The 26542-nt window shown below is 42.0% G+C and overlaps 1 protein-coding gene across 7 annotated transcripts in view; it reads right to left on the reverse strand.

The window, feature by feature from the left end:
• The window catches only part of obscnb (obscurin, cytoskeletal calmodulin and titin-interacting RhoGEF b), a 487178-nt gene that overhangs the window by 231274 nt on the left and 229362 nt on the right, over window positions 1–26542 (reverse strand). For all 7 annotated transcript variants that reach the window (XM_063044498.1, XM_063044500.1, XM_063044497.1 and 4 more), the window contains 6 exons: window positions 20822–21088; window positions 13902–14168; window positions 10967–11233; window positions 7480–7746; window positions 2734–3000; window positions 829–1095 (listed from right to left, as the gene is read on the reverse strand). In XM_063044498.1, the coding sequence (XP_062900568.1) occupies window positions 829–1095; window positions 2734–3000; window positions 7480–7746; window positions 10967–11233; window positions 13902–14168; window positions 20822–21088 (1602 nt within the window). The remainder of the gene's footprint in view (window positions 1–828; window positions 1096–2733; window positions 3001–7479; window positions 7747–10966; window positions 11234–13901; window positions 14169–20821; window positions 21089–26542) is intronic.

The following is a 26542-nucleotide window of genomic DNA, read 5'->3' on the forward strand; positions in this document are numbered from 1 at the left end:
AATCCCAGTCAGCTTCAATAATGTTGAGTTCAGGGCTCCGTAGAGGCCATACCATTTGAAACCATATAAAAAATCTAGGGTGCCTAAGCCTTTGGAACAGTATAGTGAATTATCCAATTTTTCAAAAATCCAATCATTTCAGTACTTGGTTCATCTGTTCTGTATCTTGTACTCCATTTAAACTCTCTGCTGCCTTTATTTCCCATCACATTTTAAATTTAGCAGGACACTGTTTTCTGTGCTTGTTTAAATTTACTGGGACTACGTTCCCCTGCACATTTTAAATTTAATGAGATCTGATTTCCCAGTCCTTTTAAAATCACTGGTGCTTCATTCTTATCTTCCTTTTAAATTCACTGGGCTTCTGTTTTTTAATGATCTCCTTAAATATAAAGTGTTTGGAAAATTAATTCTGCAGCTGTCTAATATCTAAAAATAAGTGAATTAATAACATGATGGCATATTCCTCAGTGTAATATCTAACAGACTGAAAAACCTGCCAGTTCAGTGCCATCAAAATCCTGTGGGTGCCAGATTAATGCAATTCTATCGTGGTGCAAAATAATTATCAAATTATCTTCAAGTATATTTCAATCTAATCTGCAAAATAAAAGCAAAACATTCATTAAGAAGTATTGTGCAATGTTTGAACTCCCAAAATTTCCTTCCTTGCAAATTTGATATGGCAAAAAGAATATTATAATACGGCTAATAAAACATCTATATTGAAAGAAATGGAGATGGCTAATAATTATCCATAAGGTGCTGAATTATATCTTTGGAAATGACTGAAAATAAATACGACATTAAAGATGCTTGCTTTAATACCTTTCACTTTTAGAAAGCCTGATGTTTTCTGATCCCCGGAATCGCAGGTATACTCTCCAGCATCTTCAACTTTTAGGCTGTGAATGATCAACTCCACACAGGAACCCTTTTGTTTCATTTCATGCTTCTCACTTGGATGAAGAACCACAGATCCCTTTCTCCATTCCACTGGAGCATCTGCTTTTGAAATTTCACATTGCAGAGAGACAATACTGTCCTCTTCAGCTTCCTTATTTTGAAGCTCTTTTTTGAAACTCACAGGAAGGGCTAAGAGAGACAATGAGTAAGTTTATGGTGATGTACTTCAATTATGATTCAAGAGTGATATTGCTGATCAAATAGTCCATATCAGAATGTTATTCTGCTTAGTCCCACCAACCTGTCTCTGGATCATAGGCCTCCATACCCCTCCTGCCCTCGTATTTATCCAAACTTTCCTTAGATGTTGAAATCAGATCAACACGCACTACTTCCACTGACATCTGATTCCACACTCTCACTACCCTTAGAGTGAAGTTGTTCCTCCTCAGGTTCCCTTTAAACAGTTCACCTTTCATCCTTAACCCATGACATCTAGTTCTAGTCTCACCCAACTTCAGTGGAAAATGTGTGCTTGCATTTACCCTATCTACACCCCTCATAATTTTGTATACCTCTATCAAATCTCCTCTCATTCTTCTATGCTCCAGGGAATCCTAACCTGTACAACCGTTCCTTATAGCTCAGATCCTCAAGCCTGAACAACATCCTTGTAAGTTTTTTTTCCTGCACTCTTTCATTCTTATTGAACATAGGCAGTTGTGAAATGACACATTTTGACAATTTACAACCAGGCAGGACTGACACAGTAAATGACATGGTTCTAAAGCCAATATATTATTTCCTGAAAGTAGCGACGCAGATAGCCAAAGTAGTGAAGTCAGCATAGAGCATGCCTGCCTACATGAGTGGTGCACTGAGTACAAGATGTTGGTGAGTCACTATCTAACATATTGTCCACAGATCCAATCACAATGGAAGAATATGATTAAGGTGGGGACCATGCAGAAAAGGTTCACAAGGATGTTATTAAGACTGGTGTGCCAGAATTATGAGGAGAGACCAGATCAGCTGGGACTACAATCACTGGAACAAGAGAAGCGCATGGTTAGAGATTTATAAAATCATGAAGGGCATAGATAGGAGAATGGTCACAGTCTTTTTCACAGGAAAGGAAAGTTGAAAAATACAGGACACAAATTTAAAACAAGAGATTAAAGATTCAAAGGCAAGTTGAGGAACAAGTTTTTCCATACAGAGGGCCAAGGATATATGGAATAGCTGCTTCAGAAAATAACAGAAGTGGGTTATAATTACAAAGTTTACAAGACATTTGGACATTCATAAGGTCAAGAGGGTGATGGCAATGGAACTAGCTGAGGAAGGTGCCTTGGTTGATGTTGACCAGTTGGCCAAAGGACCTAGCATTCTGTGCTGTATGCAATGACTCTATGACATTATTAAAATAAGTTGACTATTACAGTGCAGTATTTAACAGTGTGGAGAACTTGCCAGGTCTGTAACATTAAAAATCTTTACAGCACCAGATTAACTTTTGCTCTAGTATTTTAATAGTTTAAAGTTTTAATATAGTGCAGAATATCTAATTACTAAATTATAACCAAATATACTTTAATTTGATATCTAAAATAGAAAAGTTTGACAAGAAATCATCTTGCAACTCAGATTTTCAAAATTTGCTGCATTGCAAATTTGATAGAGCAAAAGTAATATTTCATATTGCTAATACTGTACTAAGGTCACATTGAAGGAAAAGGGGACTACTAACAGTTATCAATAAGGTACTGAGTGAAAACTTTTGAGACAACTGAATAAATTAGTCATTAAAGATGGTTACTGGCATACCCTTCACTTTTAGAAAGCCTGATGTTTTCTGATCCCCGGAATCGCAGGTATACTCTCCAGCATCTTCAACTTTTAGGCTATGAATGATCAACTCCACACAGGAACCCTTTTGTTTCATTTCATGCTTCTCACTTGGATGAAGAACCACAGATCCCTTTCTCCATTCCACTGGAGCATCTGGTTTTGAGATTTCACATTGCAGAGAGACAGTACTGTCCTCTTCAGCTTCCATATTCTGAAGCTCTTTTTTGAAACGCACAGGAAGGGCTAAGAGAGACAATGAGCAAATTCATGGTGATGTACTTCAATTATGATTCAAGACTGATATTGCTGATCAAACACAGAATATTATATCCCGTCATCTCTCTGTCTGTCTTCAGTTGGGCCCTTGAAGACAGAAGTGGGTGAATTTATTATGGGGAACAAGGAAATGGCAGACGAGTTGAACAGGTACTTTGGATCTTTCTTCACTAGGGAAGACACAAACAATCTTCCAGATGTAATAGTGGCCAAAGGACCTAGGGTAACGGATGAATTGAAGGAAATTTATATTAGGCAGGAAATGGTGTTGGATAGGCTGTTGGGTCTGTAGGCTGATAAGTCCCCAGGATCTGATGGTCTGCATCTCAGGGTACTTAAGGAGGTGGCTTTAGAAATCGTGGACGCATTGGTAATCATTTTCCAATGTTCTATAGATTCAGGATCAGTTTCTGTGGATTGGAGGGTGGCTAATGTTGTCCCTCTCTTCAAGAAGGGAGGAAGAGAGAAAACAGGGAATTATAGACTAGTTAGCCTGACGTCAGTGGTGGGAAAGATACTGGAGTCAATTATAAAAGATGAAATTACGACACATCTGGATAGTAGTAACAGGATTGGTCCGAGTCAGCATGGATTTACGAAGGGGAAATCGTGCTTGACTAATCTTCTGGAATTTTTTGAGGATGCAACTATGAAAATGGACAAGGGAGAGCCAGTGGATGTAGTGTACCTGGACTTCCAGAAAGCCTTTGATAAAGTCTCACATAGGAGATTAGTGGGCAAAATTAGGACACATGGTATTGGGGGCAGAGTACAGACATGGATTGAAAATTGGCTGGCTGGCAGAAAACAAACAGTAGCAATTAACAGGTCCCTTTCGGAATGGCAGGCAGTGACCAGTGGGGTACCGCAGGGTTCAGTGCTGGGACCGCAGCTGTTTACAATATATATTAATGATTTAGTTGAGGGAGTTAAAAGTAACATTAGCAAATTTGCCAACGACACAAAGTTGGGTGGCAGTGTGAAATGTGAGGAGGATATTATGAGAATGCAGGGTGACTTGGACAGGCTGGGTGAGTGGCCAGATGCATGGCAGATGCAGTTTAATGTGGATAAATGTGAGGTTATCCACTTTGGTGGTGAGAACGGGAAGGCAGATTATTATCTAAATGGAGTCAAGTTAGGAAAAGAGGAAGCACAACGAGATCTAGGTGTTCTTGTACATCAGTCACTGAAAGCAAGCATGCAAGTACAGCAGGCAGTGAAGAAAGCTAATGGCATGCTGGCCTTCATAACAAGGGGAATTGAGTATAAGAGCAAAGAGGTCCTTCTGCAGCTGTACAGGGCCCTGGTGAGACCACACCTGGAGTACTGTGTGCAGTTTTGGTCTCCAAATTTGAGGAAGGACATTCTTGCTATTGAGGGAGTACAGCGTAGGTTCACAAGGTTAATTCCTGGGATGGCGGGACTGTCATATGTCGAAAGATTGGAGTGACTGGGCTTGTATACTCTGGAATTTAGAAGGCTAAGAGGGGATCTTATTGAAACATATAAGATCATTAAGGGATTGAACACACTGCAGGCAGGAAGCATGTTCCCGCTGATGGGTGAGTCCAGAACCAGAGGCCACAGTTTAAGAATAAGGGGTAGGCCATTTAGAACGGAGTTGAGGAAAAACTTTTTCACCCAGAGAGTGGTGGGTATATGGAATGCTCTGCCCCAGAAGGCTGTGGAGGCCAAGTCTCTGGATGCTTTCAAAAAAGAGATGGATAGAGCTCTTAAGGATAGTGGAATCAAAGGTTATGGGGATAAGGCAGGAACTGGATACTGATTGTGGATGATCAGCCATGATCATAGTGAATGGCGGTGCTGGCTCGAAGGGCTGAATGGCCTACTCCTGCACCTATTGTCTATTGTCTCTCATATATTTTAATAATTTAGGAGTGAATGTAGGTGGTTTGATTAGTAAGTCAGTGGACGATAACAAAATTGGTGTGGGGGACAGTAAAGAAGATTATCTGAGCATGCAACAGGAGCTACAACAAATTGGAACCTAGGCAAAGAAATGACAGGTAGAATTCACAGTCATGCAGCACTGCAGCACAGAAACAGACCTTTCTGCTCATCTAGTCAATGCCAAATTGTTATTCTGCCTAGTCCCATTGACTCATCTCTGGACCTTAGGCCTGCATACCCCTCCTGCCCAAGTATTCATCCAAGCTTTCCTTAAATTTTGAAATCAGATCAATAAACACTACTTCCATTGACAGACCATTCCACACTCTCACTACCCTCTGAGTGAAGTTCCTCCTCATACTGCCCTTAAACATTTCATCTTTCATTCTTAACCCATGACCTCTTGTTCTAGTCTCAGCCAACCTCAGTGCAAAATGTCTCCTTGCATCCACCGTATCTACAGACCTCAATTTTGTATACCTCTATTCCCTGCAGCAAAGGAGAATGAGGGGAGATTTGATAAAGTCTTAACCTATACAACCATTCCTTGTAACTCAGGTCCTCAAGTCCTAGCAACATCCTTGCAATTGTTTTCTGCATTCCTTCAGTGTTATTGAACTCAGACAGTTGTGAAGTGACATATTTTGACAAGTTACAACAGGGCAGGACTTACACAGTAAATGACATGGTTCTATGAAGTGCTGTACAACAGAAAGGGTAAGGGCCAATATATTATTTCCTAAAAGTAGCAGCACAGATAGCCAAAGCAGTCAAGGCGGATTAGGGCATGCTTGTTCGACATGAATAATGGTGCACTGAGTACAAGATGTTGGTGAGTCTCTATCTGGCATATTGTCCACTCATCTAGTCAGCATGCAAGAACAAGATTCAGTTGGCAACCATGGAGAAAAAGTTTATAAGGATGTTAAGACTGGTGTGCCAGAGTTATGAGGAGACACTAGATCAGTTGGAACTATGTTCTCTGGAACAAAAGAAGCTCATGGACAGAGATAATAAAATCAAGAGGGGAATATAGGGGAACGGACACAGTCTTTTTCACAGGGGAGGAAAGCCGAAAACTAGAGGTCATACATTTAAGGCAAGAGATTTAAGATTTGAAGGTGAGTTGGGGAGCAAGTTTTTCCACACAGAGAATGGTGGATATATGTGTAACACCTTGGTAAGATTTTTACTGCTACGCTGTAGGTATTTCATTTTAGCATTCCTGTAAGAACAGTCTGTTCTGCTTTCAGCTTGTTTGGGTTTTAGCTGAGATAAGAGGCTTTGTTTTTCCACTCAGGAATGTGGTGTCAGCCAATCAGGATGGTCGAGTTGGGAGTGGGTTTCAGAGAGCGTGAGGCGGATAAGGCTTCAGTGGTGAGAATTGGGAGAGGACAGGAGGGAAATTGATGGTGGATGTTGTCCCTGTTGCACAAGATGCTTTGTGGAGTTGAATGGCTTCAAGGAGGAAGGACCAATACTCCCATTCACGATTTTGAGTGACCTTCAGAAGGTGATCTGTGCTTTCATGCAGACCAAGGGTCCAGTGCGCGAGTTACATACAAGTTCAACATATTAGCTACACCATAAACATGTGGCTGCTTAAGTATAAAGGGCCTTTATGTTTTTTTCTTTCTTTTCTTTATTAACAGTTTACGTAAGTCAACATTCTTAAATATACTTCTCATTAATTGTATGCAATGTTCGATCTGTCATTTCTTGACAATCGGTGATTGCCTGAGGGCAGTAAATCACACAGCATTCACACAAACTGGAGTTTGGGTGGGCCAGACATCCCAACCTCACAAATGTGGCAGGACCAAAGTCATATACTCCGTAGACATACGAAGCTTGGGAAAGGTGGGATTCTTGCCACAGAATCCACTGGCTGTTAGTGAGGTGCTAACGAGTTGCATTTCAAGGGATGCCCAGTAAAAGAGGGCTTCATATGGAATAAGCAGCTTCAGGAAATAGTAGAAGTGGGTAACAATTGCAAAGTTTACAAGACATTTGAACATTCATAAGGTCAAGGGGGTGATAGCAAATGGAACTAGCTCAGGAACCTACCTTAGTTGACGTTGACAAGTTGGTCGAAGGACCTGGCTTTCTGTGCTGTATGCGATGACTCTATGACATTATTAAAACGTGTTGACTGGCGTAATATTTAATAGTGTGGAGAACTTACCAGGTCAGTAACATAAAAAAAAACTTTAGATCACCAGATTAAGTTTTGCTCTAGTATTTTAAATAGTGTAAAGTTGTAATATAGTGCAGAATATCTAATCACCAAATTATATCCAAATATATTTTAATCTCCTTTGTAAAAACAAGAAAAGTTTGACTAGAAATCATCTTGCAATTCAAATTTTCAAAATTTGCTGCATTGTAAATTTGATAAGGCAAAAGTAATGTTTCATATTGATAATACTAAGGTCACATTGAAGGAAAAGGGGACTACTAACAATTATCAGTAAGGTACTGAATGAAAACTTTTGAGACAACTGAATAAATTAGTCATTAAAGATGCCATACCCTTCACTTTTAGAAAGCCTGATGTTTTCTGATCCCCTGAATCGCAGGTATACTCTCCAGCATCTTCAACTTTTAGGCTGTGAATGATCAAATCCAGACAGGAACCCTTTTGTTTCATTTCATGCTTCTCACTTGGATGAAGAACCACAGATCCCTTTCTCCATTCCACTGGAGCATCTGGTTTTGAGATTTCACATCGCAGAGAGACAGTACTGTCCTCTTCAGCTTCCTTATTCTGAAGCTCTTTTTTGAAATGCACAGGAAGGGCTAAGAGAGACAATGAGTAAGTTTATGGTGATGTACTTCAATTATGATTCAAGACTGATATTGCTGATCAAATAGTCCATGCCAGACCATTATTCTGCTTAGTCCCATCAACCTGTCTCTGGACCATAGGCCTCCATACACATCTTGCCCACATATTTATCCAAACTTTCCTTAGATGTTGAAATCAGATCAACACACACACTTCCACTGACATCCCATTCCACAGTCTCACTACCCTCAGAATGGTTGTTCCTCCTCAGGTTCCCTTTAAACAGTTCACCTTTCATCCTTAACCCATGACCTCCAGTTCTAGTCTCATGCAACCTCAGTGGAAAATGTGTGCCTGCATTTACCTTATCTACACCCTTCATAATTTTGTATCCCTCTATCAAATCTCCCCTCATTCTCCTATGCTCCAGGGAATAAAGTCCTAAACTATACAACTGTCCCTTATAGCTCAGATCCTCAAGTCCGAACAACATCCTTGTAATTTTTTTCTGCACTTTCATTCTTATTGAACATAAACAGTTGTGAACTGACACATTTTGACAAGTTACAACCAGGCAGGACTTACACAGTAAATGACATGGTTCTATGAAGTGCTGTAGAACAGAAAGGTCTAAGGGCCAATATAATATTTCTGGAAAGTAGCAACACAGATAACCACTGTACTGAAGGCAGCGGAGAGCATGCTTGTCTACATGAATGCTGCACTGAGTACAATATGCTGGTGAGTCACTATCTGGCATATTGTCCACAGATTCAGTCACAATGGAAGAATGTGATTAAGGTGCGGACCATGCAGAAAAGGTTCACAAGGACGCTATTAAGACTGGTGTGCCAGAGTTATGAGGAGAGATCAGATCAGTTGGAACTATGATCACTGGAAAACAAGAGAAGCTCATTGATAGAGATTTATAAAATCATGAAGGGCCTAGATCAGCAGTCCCCAACCACTGGGCCACAAAGCATGTGCTACCGGGCCGCAAGGGAACGATACGAGTCAGCTGCACCTTTCCTCATTCCCTGTCATGCACTGTTGAACTTGAACATAAGGTTGCCAGACGTCCTGTATTTGCCGGGACATCCCGTATATTGGGCTAAATTGGTTTGCCCCATACAGAACCGCTCTCGTCCCGTATTTCCCCCGCTAAGCTAGAGCGTTCCTATGAACCCTTTCGTGCCAAAATGGCGTAAAGCAAAGCAACAATTACCATTCATTTTTATGGGAAAAATTTTGAGCATGCCCAGACCCAAAAAAAACCTACCAAATGACACATAAAACCTAAAATAACACTAACATATAGTAAAAGCAGGAATGATATGATAAATACACTGCCTATATAAACTAGAAATAATGCATGTGCAGTATAGTCGGGAAGATTAAGCCAGAACCTATCTGTGGAAAAAAAAATAGGCACGTACACGCAAGCGTACGTCACATATGCGCACAGAGCTGCCCGCGTAAGGCTTCATGGTCATGGTAGTCTTTCTCGGGGTAAACTCAAGTGTCCCGTATTTGACTGCTGCTTTTGTTCCTTATTTTGCAGTGAGAAAGTTGGCAAGCCTAACTGTAAAAGACATGTTGAGGTGAGCTTAACCCTACTTGAACAATGTCCCCCAGGTCGGCCGGTCCGCAAGAATGTTGTCAATATTAAACTGGTCCACGGTGCAAAAAAGGTTGGGGACCCCTGGCAGAGATAGCAGAATGGTCACAGTCTTTTTCACAGGAAAGGAAAGTTGAAAAATAGAGGGCACAAATTTAAGACAAGAGATTACAGATTTAAAGGCAAGTTGAGGAGCAAGTTTTTCCACACAGAGGGCCATGGATATATGGAATAGCTGCTTCAGGAAATAATAGAAGTGGGTTACAATTACAAAGTTTACGACACATTTGGACGTCATAAAGTCAAGAGGGTGATAGCAAATAGAACTAGCTCAGGAAGGTACCTTGGCTGACGTTGACAAGTTGGGCGAGCAATCTGTGCTGTATGCGATGACTCTATGACAGGGGTCCCCGACCGTTTTGGCACCGCGGACCGGTTTAATATTGACAATATTCTTGCGGACTGGCCGACCTGGGGGGCGCTGTTCAAGTAGGGTTAAGCTCACCTCAACATGTCTTTTACCGTTAGAGTTGCCAACTTTCTCACTCCGAAATAAGGGACAAAAGTAGCAGTCAAATACGGGACACTTGAGTTTACCCCGAGAAAGACTACCACGACCATGAAGCCTGTGCGGGCACCTCTGTGCGCATGCGTGATGTGCGCATATGTGACGTACGCATGTGCGTACGTGCCAATTTTTTTCCCCACAAATCGGTTTTGGCTTAATATCCCTGACTATACTGTACATAAATTATTTCTACTTTATATAGGCTGTATATTTATCATATCATTCCTGCTTTTACTATATGTTAGTGTTATTTTAGGTTTTATGTGTTATTTGGCATGATTTGGTAGGTTATTGTTTGGGTCTGGGCACGCTCAAAAATTTTTCCCATATAAATGAATGGTAATTGCTTCTTCGCTTTACGCCATTTCGGCACGAAAGGTTTCATAGGAACACTCTACCTTAGCGGGGGAAATACGGGACAAGGGCGGTCCTGTGTGGGACAAACCAATTTAGCCCAATATACAGGATGTCCTGGCAAATATGGGACAGTTGGCAACCCTGTGTTCAAGTTCAACAGTGCGTGACAGGGAATGAGGAAAGGTGCAGCAGACTTGTATCATTTCCTCTCGGCCCGGTAGCACATGCTTTGCAGCCCGATACCAGTCTGCGGCCCGGTGGTTGGGGACTGCTGCTCTATGACATTATTAAAATAAGTTGACTATTACAGTGCAGTATTTAACAATGTGGAGAACTTGCCAGGTCTGTAACATAAAAAATATTTACAGCGCCAGATTAAGTTTTACTCTAGTATTTTAATAGTGTAAAGTTTTAATATAGTGCAGAATATCTAATCACTAAATTATAACCAAATATATTTTAATCTCATATCTAAAATAGAAATGTTTGACTAGAAATCATCTTGCAATTCAGATTTTGAAAATTTGCTGCATTGCAAATTTGATAGAGCAAAAGTAGTATTTCATATTGCTAATACTAAGGTCACATTGAAGGAAAAGGGGACTACTAACAATTATCAATAAGGTACTGACTGAAAACATTTGAGACAACTGAATAAATTAGTTATTAAAGATGTTTACTGCCATACCCTTCACTTTTAGAAAGCCTGATGTTTTCTGATCCCTGGAATCGCAGGTATACTCTCCAGCATCTTCAACTTTTAGGCTGTGAATGATCAATTCCACACAGGAACCCTTTTGTTTCATTTCATGCTTCTGACTTGGATGAAGCACCACAGATCCCTTTCTCCATTCCACTGGAGCATCTGGTTTGGAGATTTCACATCGCAGAGAGACAGTACTGTCCTCTTCAGCTTCCTTATCCTGAAGCTCTTTTTTGAAACGCACAGGAAGGGCTAAGAAAGACAGTGAGTAAGTTCATGGTGATGTGCTTCAGTTACGATTCGAGAATGATATTGCTGATCAAAAACAGATTATTATATCCCGTCATCTCTCATATATTTTAATAATTTAGGAATGAACGTAGGTGGTTTGATTAGTAAGTCAGTGGACGATAACAGAATTGGTGTGGGGGACAGTAAAGAAGATTGTCCAAGGATGCAACGGGATCTACAACAGACTGGAACCAAGGGAAAGGAATGACAGGTAGAATTCACAGTCATGTAGCACTGCAGCACAGAAACAGACCTTTCTGCCCATCTAGTCAATGCCAGACTGTTATTCTGCCTAGTCCCATTGACTCATCTCTGGACCTTAGGCCTGCATACCCCTCCTGCCCAAGTATTTATCCAAACTTTCCTTAAATTTTGAAACCAGATCAATAAACACTACTTCCATTGACAGACCATTCCACACTCTCACCATCCTCTGAGTGAAGAAGTTCTTCCTCATACTTCCCTTACACATTTCATCTTTCATTCTTAATCCATGACCTCTTGTTCTAGTCTCAGTTAACCTCAGTGCAAAATGTCTCCTTGCATTCATCATATCTACAGCCCTCAATTTTGTATACCTCTATTCCCTGGAGCAAAGGAGAATGAGGGGAGACTTGATAAAGTCCTAACCTATACAACCATTCCTTGTAACTCAGGTCCTCAAGTCCCAGTAACATCCTTGCAATTGTTTTCTGCATTCCTTCAGTGTTATTGAACTCAGACAGTTGTAAAGTGACATATTTTGACAAGTTACAACAGGGCAGGACTTACACAGTAAATGACATGGTTCTATGAAGTGCAGTACAACAGAAAAGGGCCAATATATTACTTCCTAAAAGTAGCAGCACAGATAGCCAAAGCAGTCAAGGCGGATTAGGGCATGCTTGTTCGACATGAATAATGGTGCACTGAGTACAAGATGTTCATGTGTCTCTATCTGGCATATTGTCCACTCATCTAGTCAGCATGCAAGAACGTGATCAGTTGGCGACCATGGAGAAAGGATTCATAAGGATGTTAAGACTGGTGTGCCAGAGTTATGAGGAGACACTAGATCAGTTGGAACTATGTTCTCTGGAACAAAAGAAGCTCATGGACAGAGATTGATAAAATCATGAGGGGCAGATAGTAGAATGGTCACAGTCTTTTTCACAGGGAAGGAAAGTTGAAAACTAGAGCGCAAACATTTAAAGAGATTTAAGATTTAAAGGTGAGTTGAGGAGCAACTTTTTCCACACAGAGCATTGTGAATATATGTGTAACACCTTGATAAGATTTTTACTGCTACGCTGTAGGGGTATTTCATTTTAGCATTCCTGTAAGAACAGTCTGTTTTGCTTTCAGCTTGTTTGGGTTTGAGCTGAGATAAGAGGCTTTGTTTTTCAACTCAGGAATGTGGTGTCAGCCAATCAGGATGGTCTAGTTGGGAGTGGGTTTCAGAGAGCGCGAGGCGGACAAGGCTTCGGTGGTGGGAGCTGGGAGAGGACAGGAAGGAAATTGATGGTGGATGTTGTGTCTGTTGCACAAGGTGCTTTGTAGAGTTGAATGGCTTCAAGGAGGAAGGACCAATACTCCCATTCACGATTTTGAGTGACTTTTGGAAGGTGATCTGTGCTGTCACACAGACCAAGGGTCCAGTGCTTGAGTTACATACAAGTTCAAGATTTTAGCTACACCATAAACATGTGACTGCTTAAGTATAAAGGGCCTTTATGTTTTCTTTTTCTTTCTTTTCTTTACTAACAGTTGACGCAAGTCAACATTCTTAAATATACCTCTCATTAATTGTATGGAATGTGCGATCTGTCATTTCTTGACAATCGGCGATTGCCTGGGTACAGTAAATCACACTGCATTCACACAAAACTGGGGTTGGGGTGGGGCAGACATCCCAACCTCACAGATGTGGCAGGACTAAAGTCATAAACACCGTAGATATACGACGCTTGAGAAAGATGGGATCCTCACCAGAGAATCCACTGGCTGTTCGCGAGGTGCTAACAAGACGCATTTCAAGGGATGCCCAGTAATAGAGGGCTTCACATGGAATAAGCAGCTTCAGGAAATAGTAGAAGTGGGTTACAATTGCAAAGCTTACAAGACATTTGGATGTTCATAAGGTCAAGAGGGTGATAGCAAATGATATTAGCTCAGGAAGCAACCTTAATTGACGTTGACAAGTTGGTCGAAGAAACTAGCTAGCTTTCTGTGCTGTATGCGATGACTCTATGACATTATTAAAACGTGTTGACTGGCGTAATATTTAATAGTGTGGAGAACTTACCAGGTCAGTAACATAAAAAAATCTTTAGATCACCAGATTAAGTTTTGCTCTAGTATTTTAATAGTGTAAAGTTGTAATATAGTGCAGAAAATCTAACTGCCAAATTATAACCAAATATATTTTAATCTCCTTTGTAAAAACAAGAAAAGTTTGACTAGAAATTACCTTGCAGTTCAGATTTTCAAAGTGAGCTGCATTGCAAAATTGATAAGGCAAAAGTAATATTTCATATTGTTAATACTAAGTTCACATTGAAGGAAAAGGGGACTACTAACAATTATCAATAAAGTACTGAATGAAAACTTTTGAGACAACTGAATAAATTAGTCATTAAAGATGCCATACCCTTCACTTTTAGAAAGCCTGATGTTTTCTGATCTCCTGAATCGCAGGTATACTCTCCAGCATCTTCAACTTTTAGGCTGTGAATGATCAACTCCACACAGGAACCCTTTTGTTTCATTTCATGCTTCTGACTTGGATGAAGCACCACAGATCCCTTTCTCCATTCCACTGGAGCATCTGGTTTTGAGATTTCACATCGCAGAGAGACAGTACTGTCCTCTTCAGCTTCCTTATTCTGAAGCTCTTTTTTGAAACGCACAGGAAGGGCTAAGAGAGACAATGAGTAAGTTTATGGTGATGTACTTCAATTATGATTCAAGACTGTTATTACTGATCAAATAGTCCATGCCAGACTGTTATTCTGCTTAGTCCCAGCAACCTGTCTCTGGACCATAGGCCTCCATACACCTCTTGCCCATGTATTTATCCAAACTTTCCTTAGATGTTGAAATCTGATCAACACACACACTTCCACTGACATCTGATTCCACACTCTCACTAACCTCAGAGTGAAGTTGTTCCTCCTCAGGTTCCCTTTAAACAGTTCACCTTTCATCCTTAACCCATGACCTCCAGTTCTAGTCTCACCCAACCTCAGTGGAAAATGTGTCCCTATCTACATTCCTCATAATTTTTTAAACATCTATCACTCCCCTCATTCTCCCATGCTCCAGGGAATAAAGTCCTAAACTATACAACTGCCCCTTATAGCTCAGATCCTCAAGTCCACACAACATCCTTGTAATTTTTTTCTGCACTTTCATTCTGATTGAACATAAACAGTTGTGAAATGACACATTTTGACAAGTTACAACCAGGCAGGACTTGCACAGTAAATGACATGGTTCTATGAAGTGCTGTAGAACAGAAAGATCTAAAGGGCCAATATATTATGTCCTGAAAGTAACGACACAGATAGCCACTGTAGTGAAGGCAGCAAAGAGCATGCTTGCCAACATGAATGCTGCACTGAGTACAATATGCTGGTGAGTCACTATCTGGCATATTGTCCACAGATCCAGTCACAACGGAAGAACATGATTAAGGTGGGGACCATGCAGAAAAGGTTCACAAGAATGCTATTAAGACTGGTGTGCCAGAGTTATGAGGAGAGACCAGATCAGTTGGAACTATGATCACTGGAACAAGAGAAGCTCATTGACAGAGATTTATAAAATCATGAAGGGCATAGATCAGCGGTCCCAAACCACTGGGCCACAAAGCATGTGCTACCGGGCTGCAAGGAAATGATACAAGTCAGCTGCACCTTTCCTCATTCCCTGTCATGCACTGTTGAACTTGAACATAAGGTTGCCAGCTGTCCCGTATTTGCCGGGACATCCCGTATATTGGGCTAATTTGGTTTGTCCCATACGGGACCGCCCTCGTCCCGTATTTCCCCCGCTAAGGTAGAGTATGCCTATGAAACTTTTCGTGCCAAAATGGCGTAAAGCGAAGCAGCAATTACCATTCATTTTTATGGGAAAAATTTTTGAGTGTGCCCAGACCAAAAAAAACCTACCAAAAACACATAAAACCTAAAATAACACTAAAATATAGTAAAAGCAGGAATGATATGATTGTTACCCAGGACCTCCAGGGTAACAATCTCAGGATTGATACCTGTGCCACGTGCGAGTGAGGCGAGGAACAGAAGGATTATACAGATTAATACGTGGCTGAGAGGATGGTGCAGGAGGGAGGGCTTCAGGTTTTTATATAATTGGGCTTTGTTCCAGGGAAGGTGGAATCTGTTCCGACAGGACCGTTTACACCTGAACTGGAGGGGTACTAACATTCTTGCAGGAAAGCTTGCTAGTGCTGCTTGGGGGGGGGGGGGGGTTAAACTAAATTTGCAGTGGGCAGGAATCCAGAACGTGAGAGAGGATAGCGAGATGAAGTATAAAGGACAGGTGGGGACTTCACGGTTCCGGAATATTAAGTGTGAAGTAGAGAAATGTGAGGCGGAACGAGTGATAAGGAGGATACACGTGCAGAAGGATGGTCTGACGGAGCATGGAGTTAAATGTGCAGAAAGAGTAAGTAAATTTAAGAAGGACAACAAAATTTAAGGGGCGTATAGCCCGGTGAGAGTTCGGGGAGCTGGGTTATGCACAATAGGCAGTGATTTAAACAGAGAGAGAAGAAATGGGTTAAAAATTCTATATCTGAACGCACAAAGTGTCAGAAATAAGGCGGATGAGCTTGAAGCTCAGGTGCGAATGGTTAACTATGATGTTGTTGGGATAACAGAGACATGGCTGCAGGGGGATCAGAGCTGGGAATTGAATGTACAAATGTCATGCTATCGAAGGGACAGAAAGGTGGGCAGAGGGGATGGGGTGGCCCTGTTGTTGAGAAATGAGATTCAGTCCCTTGCAAGGGGGGGACACAGAATCAGGAGAAGTAGAGTCAGTGTGGATAGAACTGAGAAACAGTAAGGGCAAAAAGACCCTAATGGGTGTTATCTACAGACCCCCAAACAGTAGCATGGATATTGGGTGCAAGTTAATAGGGAGTTAACAATGGCATGTGGCAAAGGAAATGTTGCAGTAGTTATGGGGGATTTCAACATGCAGGTGAACTGGGAAAATCAGGTTGGTACTGGACCCCAGGATAGTGAGTTTGTAGAGTGCCTACGGGATGCATTTTTGGAGCAGCTTGTACGAGAGCCGACCAGGGATAAGGCTATTCTGGATTTAGTGTTCTGCAATGAACAGGATTTGATAAGTGATCTTGAAGTAAAGGAGCCATTAGGAGGTAGTGACCATAATATGATAAGTTTTTATCTGCAAGTTGAGAGGGATAAGGGCAGATCAGAAGTGTCAGCATTGCAGTTGAACAAAGGAGACTATGGAGCCATGAGGGAGGAGCTAGCCAAAGTTGACTGGTCGGATATCCTAGCAGAAAAGACAGTGGAACAGCAATGGCAGGTATTCTTGGGAATAATGCACAAGGTGCAAAATCAGTTCATCCCCCGGAGAAGGAAGGATTCAAAGGGGGAAAAGTGGCCACAGTGGTTGACAAAGGAAGTCAGAGATAGCATAGCATTAAAAAAGTATAACAGAGCTAAGGTGAGTGGGAAGACAGATGATTGGGAAATTTTTAAGGAGCAACGGAACTTAACTAAAAAGGCAATACGGGGAGAAGAAATGAGGTATGAACGCAAGCTAGCTAGGAATATAAAGGAGGATAGCAGAAGTTTTTTTTTGGTATGTGAAGAGAAGGAACATAGTTAAGAACAATGTTGGGCCCTTGAAGAATGAATTGGGAGAAATTGTTATGGGAAACAGAGAAATGGCAGACAAATTTAATACATACTTTGGATCTGTCTTCACTAGGGAAGACACAAGCAATCTCCCAGATGTATGGATGGGCCAAGGACATAGGGTAACAGAGGAACTGAAACAGATCGACATTAGGAAGGAAACGGTGATGAGTAGACTGATGGGACTGAAGGCTAACAAACCCCCAGGTCCAGATGGTCTGCATCCTAGGGTACTAAAGGAGGTGGCTCTGGAAATTGCAGATGCATTGGTGATCATTTTCCAATGTTCCTTAGATTCAGGATCAGTTCCTGAGGATTGGCGAATGGCTAATGTTATCCCACTTTTTAAGAAAGGAGGGAGGGAGAAAACAGAGAACTATCGCCCTGTTAGCCTAACATCAGTAGTGGGGAAGATGCTAGAGTCCATTATTAAAGATGAAATAGCGGCATATCTTGATAGCAGTGATAGGATTGGGCCGAGCCAGCATGGATTTACCAAGGGCAAATCATGCTTGACTAATCTATTGGAGTTTTTCGAGGATGTAACCAGGAAAATAGACGCGGGAGATCCAGTGGATGTGGTGTACCTTGACTTTCAGAAGGCATTTGATAAGGTACCACATAGGAGATTGGTGGGTAAAATCAGAGCTCATGGCATTGGGGGGGAGGATAATGACATGGATAGAAAACTGGTTGGCAGATAGAAAGCAAAGGGTAGCAGTGAATGGGTGTTTCTCGGAATGGCAGGTGGTGACTAGTGGGGTGCCACAGGGCTCGGTATTGGGACTACAGCTGTTTACGATTTACGTCAATGATTTAGAGGAAGGCATTGTGAATAACATCAGGAAGTTTGCTGATGATACTAAACTGGGTGGCAGTGTGACATGTGATGAGGATGTTAGGAGAATTCAAGGTGACTTGGATAGGCTGGGTGAGTGGGCAGAAACTTGGCAGATGGCGTTTAATGTGAATAAGTGTGAGGTTATTCACTTTGGGAGCAAGAACAGGAAGGCAGATTATTATCTGAACGGTGTGGAGTTAGGTAAGGGAGAAATACAAAGAGATCTAGGAGTACTTGTTCATCAGTCTCTGAAGGTGAATGAGCAAGTGCAGCAGGCCGTGAAGAAGGCTAATGGAACGTTGGCCTTTATTACAAAGGGAACTGAGTACAAGAGCAAGGAAATCCTTTTGCATTTGTACAGGGCCCTGGTGAGACCACACCTGGAGTATTGTGTGCAGTTTTGGTCTCCAGGGTTAAGGAAGGACATCCTGGCTGTGCAGGAGGTGCAGCGTAGGTTCACTAGGTTAATTCCTGGGATGTCCGGACTGTCTTACGCAGAGAGGTTAGAGAGACTGGGCTTATACACGCTGGAATTAAGGAGATTGAGGGAGGATCTGATTAAGGGATTGGACAAGATAGAGGCAGGAAATATGTTCCAGATGCTGGGAGAGTCCAGTACCAGAGGGCATGGTTTAAGAATAAGGGGTAGGTCATTTAGGACAGAGTTGAGGAGGAACTTCTTCTCCCAGAGAGTTGTGGAGGTGCGGAATGCGCTGCCTCAGAAGGCAGTGGAGGCCAATTCTCTGGATGCTTTCAAGAAGGAGCTAGATAGGTATCTTATAGATAGGGGAATCAAGGGTTATGGGGACAAGGCAGGAACCAGGTATTGATAGTAGATGATCAGCCATGATCTCAGACTGGCGGTGCAGGCTCGAAGGGCCGAATGGTCTACTTCTGCACCTACTGTCTATTGTCTAAATACACAGCCTATATAAACTAGAAATAATGCATGTGCAGTATAGTCGGGAAGATTAAGCCAGAACCTATTTGAAGAAAAAAAGTCGGCACATATGCGCATGCGTACGTCACATATGCGCACGTCACGCATGCGCACACAGTTGCCCGTGCAAGGCTTCATGGTAATGGTAGTCTTTCTGGGGGTAAACACAAGTGTCCCGTATTTGACCGCTACTTTTGTCCCTTATTTGGAAGTGAGAAAGTTGGCAACACTAACTGTAAAAGACATGTTGACGTGAATTTAACCCTACTTGAACACTCCCCCCCCGCCCCCCAGTCGGCGGTCCACAAGAATATTGTCGATATTAAACCGGTACACGTGCAAAAAAGGTTGGGGACCCTTGACAGAGATAGGAGAATGGTCACAGTCTTTTTCCACAGGAAAGGAAAGTTGAAAAACAGAGGGCACAAATTTAAGACAAGAGATTAAAGATTAAAAGGCAATTTAAGGAGTAACTTTTTCCACACAGAGGGCCATGGATATATGGAATAGCCGCTTCAGAAAATAATAGAAGTGGGTTACAATTACAAAGTTTATGACACATTTGAACGTTCATAAGGTCAAGAGGGTGATAGCAAATAGAACTAGCTCAGGAAGGTACCTTGCCTGACGTTGACAAGATGGTGAAAGGGCCAAGCATTCTGTGCTGTATGTGATGACTCCATGACAGGGGTCCCCAACCTTCTTTGCACCGCGGACCGGTTTAATATTGACAATATTCTTGTGGACCGGCTGACCTGGGGGGCGTTGTTCAAGTAGGGTTAAGCTCACTTCAACATGTCTTTTACAGTTAGGGTTGCCAACTTTCTCACTCCGAAATAAGGGACAAAAGTAGCAGTCAAATACGGAACACTTGAGTTTACCCCGAGAAAGACTACCATGACCATGAAGCCTCGTGCGGGCACCTCTGTGTGCATGCGTGACGTACGCATGCATGCAAGTGCCGATTTTTTTTCCCACAAATCGGTTTTGGCTTAATATCCCTGACTATACTGTACATAAATTACTTCTACTTTATATAGGCTGTGTATTTATCATATCATTCCTGCTTTTAATATATGTTAGTGTTATTTTAGGTTTTGTGTGTTATTTGGCATGATTTGGTAGGTTATTTTTTGGGTCTGGGCACGCTCAAAAGTTTTTCCCCATATAAATGAATGGTAATTGCTTCTTCATTTTATACCATTTTGGCATGAAAGGTTTCATAGGAACACTCTACCTTAATGGGGGAAATATGGGACAAGGGCGGTCCCCTATGGGACAAACCAATTTAGCCAAATATACAGGATATCCCGGCAAATACGGGACAGTTGGCAACCCTATGGCCAAGTTCAACAGTGCGTGACAGGGAATGAGGAGAGGTGCAGCTGACTCATACCATTTCCTCGCGACCCGGTAGCACATGCTTTGCGGCCCGGTACCGGTCCACAGCCCGGTGGTTGGGGACCGCCACTCTATGACATTATTAAAATAAGTTGACTATTACAGTGTAGTATTTAATAGTGTGGAGAACTTGCCAGGTCTGTAACATACAGCGCCAGATTAAGTTTTACTTTAGTATTTTAACAGTGTAACGTTTTAATATAGTGCAGAATATCCAATTACTAAATTATTTTAATTTAAAATATTTTAATCTCATATCTAAAATAGAAGAAAAGTTTGACTAGAAATCATCTTGCAATTCAGATTTTCAAAATTTGCTGCAAATTTGATAAAGGCAAAAGTACTATTTCATATTGCTAATACTAAGGTCACATTGAAGGAAAAGGGGACTACCAACAATTATCAATAAGGTACTGAGTGAAAAACATTTGAGACAACTGAATAGTCATTAAAGATGGTTACTGCCATACCCTTCACTTTTAGAAAGCCTGATGTTTTCTGATCGCCTGAATCGCAGGTATATTCTCCAGCATCTTCAACTTTTAGTCTGTGAATGATCAACTCCACACAGGAACCCTTTTGTTTCATTTCATGCTTCACACTTGGACGAAGCACCACAGATCCTTTTCTCCATTCCACTGGAGCATCTGGTTTGGAGATTTCACATCGCAGAGAGATGGTACCGTCCTCTTCAGCTTCCTTATTCTGAAGCTCTTTTTTGAAACGCACAGGAAGGGCTAAGAGAGACAATGAGCAAGTTCATGGTGATGTACTCAATTATAATTCAAGAATGATATTGCTGATCAAATACAGAATATTATATCCCGTCGACTCTCATATATTTTAATAATTTACAAGTGAATGTAGGTGGTTTGATTAGTAAGTCAGTGGACGATAACAAAATTGGTGTGGGGGGACAGTTAAAGAAGATTGTCCAAGGATGCAACAGGATCTACAACAAATTGAAACCTAGGCAAAGGAATGATAGGCAGAATTCACAGTCATGGAGCACTACAGCACAGAAACAGACCTTTCTGCCCATCTCGTCAATGCTAGACTGTTATTCTGCCTAGTTCCATTGACTCGTCTCTGGACCATAGACCTGCATAACCCTCCTACCCAAATATTTATCCAAACTTTCCTTAAATGTTGAAATCGGATCAAGAAACACTACTTCCATTGACAGTCCATTCTACACTCTCACGATCCTCTGAATAAGTTCCTCCTCATACTCCCCTTAAACAATTCATCTTTCATTCTTAACCCATGACCTCCAGTTCTAGTCTCAGCCAACCTCAGTGCAAAATGTCTGCTTGCATTCACCATATATCCAATCCTCAATTTTGTATACCTCTATTCCCTGGAGCAAAGGAGAAAGAGATAAAGTCCTAACCTATACAACCGTTCCTTATAACTCAGATCCTCAAGTCCGAGCAACATCCTTACAATTATTTTCTGCATTCTTTCAGTCTTATTGAACTCAGACAGTTCTGAAGTGACATATATTGATAAAGTCACACCAGGGCAGGTTAGCCAAAGCAGTGAAGGCGGTATAGGACATGCTTGCCAACATGAATAACGGTGCACTGAGTACAAGATGTTGGTAAGTCTCTGTCTCGCATATTGTCCACTCATCTAGTCAGCATGAAAGAATGTGATTCAGTTGGAGACCATGCAGAAAAGGTTCACAAGGACGTTAAGACTGGTGTGCCAGAGTTATGAAGAGACACCAGATCAGTTGGAACTATGATCCCTGGAACAAAAGAAGCTCATGGATAAAGATTTATAAAATCATGAGGGGCAGATAGTAGAATGGTCACAGTCTTTTTCACAGGGGAGGAAAGATGAAAACTAGAGGGTAAACATTTAAGGCAAGGGATTGAAGATTTGAAGGGGAGTTGAGGAGCAAGTTTTTCCCACACAGAGAATGGTGGATATATGTCTAAAACCTTGGTAAGATTTTTACTGCTACATAGTCATAGTCATACTTTATTGATCCTGGTGGAAATAGGTTTTCGTTACAGTTGCAACATAAATAATTAATTAGTAGTAAAAACATAAATAGTTAAATAGTAATATGTAAATTATACCAGGAAATAAGTCTAGGACCAGCCTATTGGCTCAGCGTGTCTGACCCTCCAAGGGAGGAGTTGTAAACTTTGATAGCCACAGGCAGGAATGACTTCCTGCGACGCTCTGTGCTGCATCTCAGTGGAATGAGTCTCTAGCTGAATGTACTCCTGTGCCCAACCAGTACATTATGCAGTAGATGGGAGACATTGTCCAAGATGGCATGCAACTTGGACAGCATCCTCTTTTCAGACACCACCGTCAGAGAGTCCAGTTCCATCCCCACACCATCACTGGCCTTACGAATGAGTACGTTGATTCTGTTGGTGTCTGCTACCCTCAGCCTGCTGCCCCAGCACACAATAGCAAACATGATCGCACTGGCCACCAGACTCACAGAACATCCTCAGCATTGTCCGGCAGATGTTAAAGGACCTCAGTCTCCTCAGGAAATAGAGACGGCACTGTACTATGATGGCACGACACTGTAGGCATTTCATTTTAGCATTCCTGTAAGAGCAGTCTGTTCTGCTTTCAGCATGTTTCGGTTTGAGTTGAGATAAGAGGATTTGTTTTTCAACTTAGGAATATGGTGTCAGCCAATCAGGATGGTCGAGTTGAGAGTGGGTTTCAGAGAGTGCGAGGCGGACAAGGCTTCGGTGGTTGGAGCTCGGAGAGGACAGGAGGGAAATTGATGGTGGATGCTGTCCCTGTTGCACAGGGTGCTTTGTGGAGTTGAATGGCTTTAAGGAGGAAGGACCAATACTCCCGTTCAAGATTTCGAGTGACCTTTGGAAGGTGATCTGTGCTTTCACACAGACCAAAGGTCCAGTGCTTGAGTTACATAGAAGTTCAAGATTTGAGCTCCATCAACATGTGACTGCTTAAGAATAATGGGCCTTTATGTCCTTCAGTTTCTTTCCTTTAGAGACCCGGATAGTAGTTTGCCTCCCTGGTGCCAGGGTCCGGGATATTTCTGATTGCGTCCAAGATATCCTGAAGTGGGAGGGTGAGGAGCCAGAGGTGTGGTACATATAGGTACCAATGACATAGGTAAGAAAAGGGAAGAGGTCCTGAAAGGAGAATATAGGGAGTTAGGAAGGGAGTTGAGAAAAATGACAGCAAAGGTAGTAATCTTGGGATTACTGCCTGCGCCACATGACAGTGAGTATCGGAAGAGAGTGAGGTGGAGGATAAATGCGTGGCTGAGGGACTGGAGCAGGGGGCAGGGGTTCAAGTTTTTGGATCATTGTGACCTCTTTTGGCGCAGGTGTGACCTGTACAAAAAGGACGGGTTACACTTGAATCCTAGGGGGATCAATATCCTGGCAGGGAGATTTACGAGGGCTACTGAGGTGACTTTAAACTAGAATGGTTGGGGGGGTGGGAATCAAATTAACGAGACTAGGAGAGAGGAGGTTAGTTCACAACAGGGGGATGGGAACCAGTGCAGAGAGACAGAGGGGTGTAAAATGAGGGTAGAAGCAAAAAAGTAGTAAGATGAAAAGTAAAAGTGGCAGGCCAGCAAATCCAGGGCAAAAATCAAAAAGGGCCATTTTTCAACATAATTGTATAAGGGCTAAGAGTGTTGTAAAAGCGAGCCTGAAGGCTTTGTGTGTCAATGCAAGGAGCATTCGTAACAAGGTGGATGAATTAAAAGTGCAGATTGTTATTAATGAATATGATATAGTTGGGATCACAGAGACATGACTCCAGGGTAACCAAGGATGGGAGCTCAACATTCAGAGATATTCAATATTCAGGAGGGATAGACATGAAAGAAAAGGAGGTGGGGTAGCATTGCTGGTTAGAGAGGAGATTAACGCAATAGAAAGGAAGGATATTAGCCGGGAGGATGTGGAATCGATATGGGTAGAGCTGCATAACACTAAGGGGCAGAAAACGCTGGTGGGAGTTGTATACAGGCCACCTAACAGTAGTAGTGAGGTTGGAGATGGTATTAAACGGGAAATTAGAAATGCGTGCAATAAAGGAACAGCAGTTATAATGGGTAACTTCAATCTACATATAGACTGGGTGAACCAAATTGGTAAGGGTGCTGAGGAAGAGGATTTCTTGGAATGTATGCGGGATGGTTTTTTGAACCAACGTGCCGAGGAACCAACTAGAGAGCAGGCTATTCTAGACTGGGTATTGAGCAATGAGGAAGGGTTAATTAGCAATCTTGTCATGAGAGGCCCCTTGGGTAAGAGTGACCATAATATGGTGGAATTCTTAAGATGGAGAGTGACATAGTTAATTCAGAAACAAAGGTTCTGAACTTAAAGAAGGGTAACTTTGAAGGTATGACACGTGAATTAGCTAAGATAGACTGGCAAATGACACTTAAAGGGTTGACGATGGATATGCAATGGCAAGCATTTAAAGACCGCATGGATGAACTACAACAATTCTTCATCTCAGTTTGGCAAAAGAATAAATCAGGGAAGGTAGTGCACCCGTGGCTGACAAGGGAAATTAGGGATAGTATCAATTCCAAGGAAGAAGCATACAAATTAGCCAGAAAAAGTGGCTCACCTGAGGACTGGGAGAAATTCAGAGTTCAGCAGAGGAGGACAAAGGGCTTAATTAGGAAGGGGAAAAAAGATTATGAGAGAAAACTGGCAGGGAACATAAAAAGTGACTGTAAAAGCTTTTATAGATATGTGAAAAGAAAAAGATTGGTTAAGACAAATGTAGGTCTGCTACAGACAGAAACAGGTGAATTGATTATGAGGAGCAAGGACATGGCAGACCAATTGAATAATTACTTTGGTTCTGTCTTCACTAAGGAGGATATAAATAATCTTCCGGAAATAGTAGAGGACAGAGGTCCAGTGAGATGGAGGAACTGAGGAAAATACATGTTAGTAGGGAAGTGGTGTTAGGTAAATTGAAGGGATTAAAGGCAGATAAATCCCCAGGGCCAGATGGTCTGCATCCCAGAGTGCTTAAGGAAGTAGCCCAAAAAATAGTGGATGCATTAGTGATAATTTTTCAAAACTCTTTAGATTCTGGACTAGTTCCTGAGGATTGGAGGGTGGCTAATGTAACCCCACTTTTTAAAAAAGGAGGGACAGAGAAACCAGGGAATTATAGACCGGTTAGCCTAACATCGGTGGTGGGGAAACTGCTAGAGTCAGTTATCAAAGATGTGATAACAGCACATTTAGAAAGCGGTGAAATCATCGGACAAAGTCAGCATGGATTTGTGAAAGGAAAATCATGTCTGACGAATCGCACAAAGTTTTTGAGGATGTAACTAGTAGAGTGGATAGGGGAGAACCAGTGGATGTGATATATTTGGATTTTCATAAGGCTTTTGACAAGGTCCCACACAGGAAATTAGTGTGCAAACTTAAAGCACACGGTATTGGGGGTAAGGTATTGATGTGGATAGAGAATTGGTTGGCAGACAGGAAGCAAAGAGTGGGAATAAATGGGACCTTTTCAGAATGGCAGGCAGTGACTAGTGGGGTACCACAAGGCTCAGTGCTGGGACCCCAGTTGTTTACAATATATATTAATGACTTAGACGAGGGAATTAAATGCAGCATCTCCAAGTTTGCGGATGACACGAAGCTGGGCGGCAGTGTTAGCTGTGAGGAGGATGCTAAGAGGATGCAGGGTGACTTGGATAGGTTAGGTGAGTGGGCAAATTCATGGCAGATGCAATTTAATGTGGATAAATGTGAGGTGATCCACTTTGGTGCCAAAAACAGGAAAACAGATTATTATCTGAATGGTGCCCGATTAGGAAAAGGGGAGGCGCAACGAGACCTGGGTGTCATATACACGAGTCATTGAAAGTGGGCATGCAGGTACAGCAGGCAGTGAAAAAGGCGAATGGTATGCTGGCATTCATAGCAAGAGGATTCGAGTACAGGAGCAGGGAGGGACTACTGCAGTTGTACAAGGCCTTGGTGAGACCACACCTGGAGTATTGTGTGCAGTTTTGGTCCCCTAATCTGAGGAAAGACATCTTTGCCATAGAGGGAGTACAAAGAAGGTTCACCAGATTGATTCCTGGGAGGGCAGGACTTTCATATGATGAAAGACTGGATCGACTAGGCTTATACTCGTTGGAATTCAGAAGACTGGGGGGGGGGGATCTTATTGAA

The sequence above is a fragment of the Mobula hypostoma genome, chromosome 3, assembly GCF_963921235.1.
Source record: "Mobula hypostoma chromosome 3, sMobHyp1.1, whole genome shotgun sequence".
NCBI lineage: Eukaryota > Metazoa > Chordata > Chondrichthyes > Myliobatiformes > Myliobatidae > Mobula > Mobula hypostoma.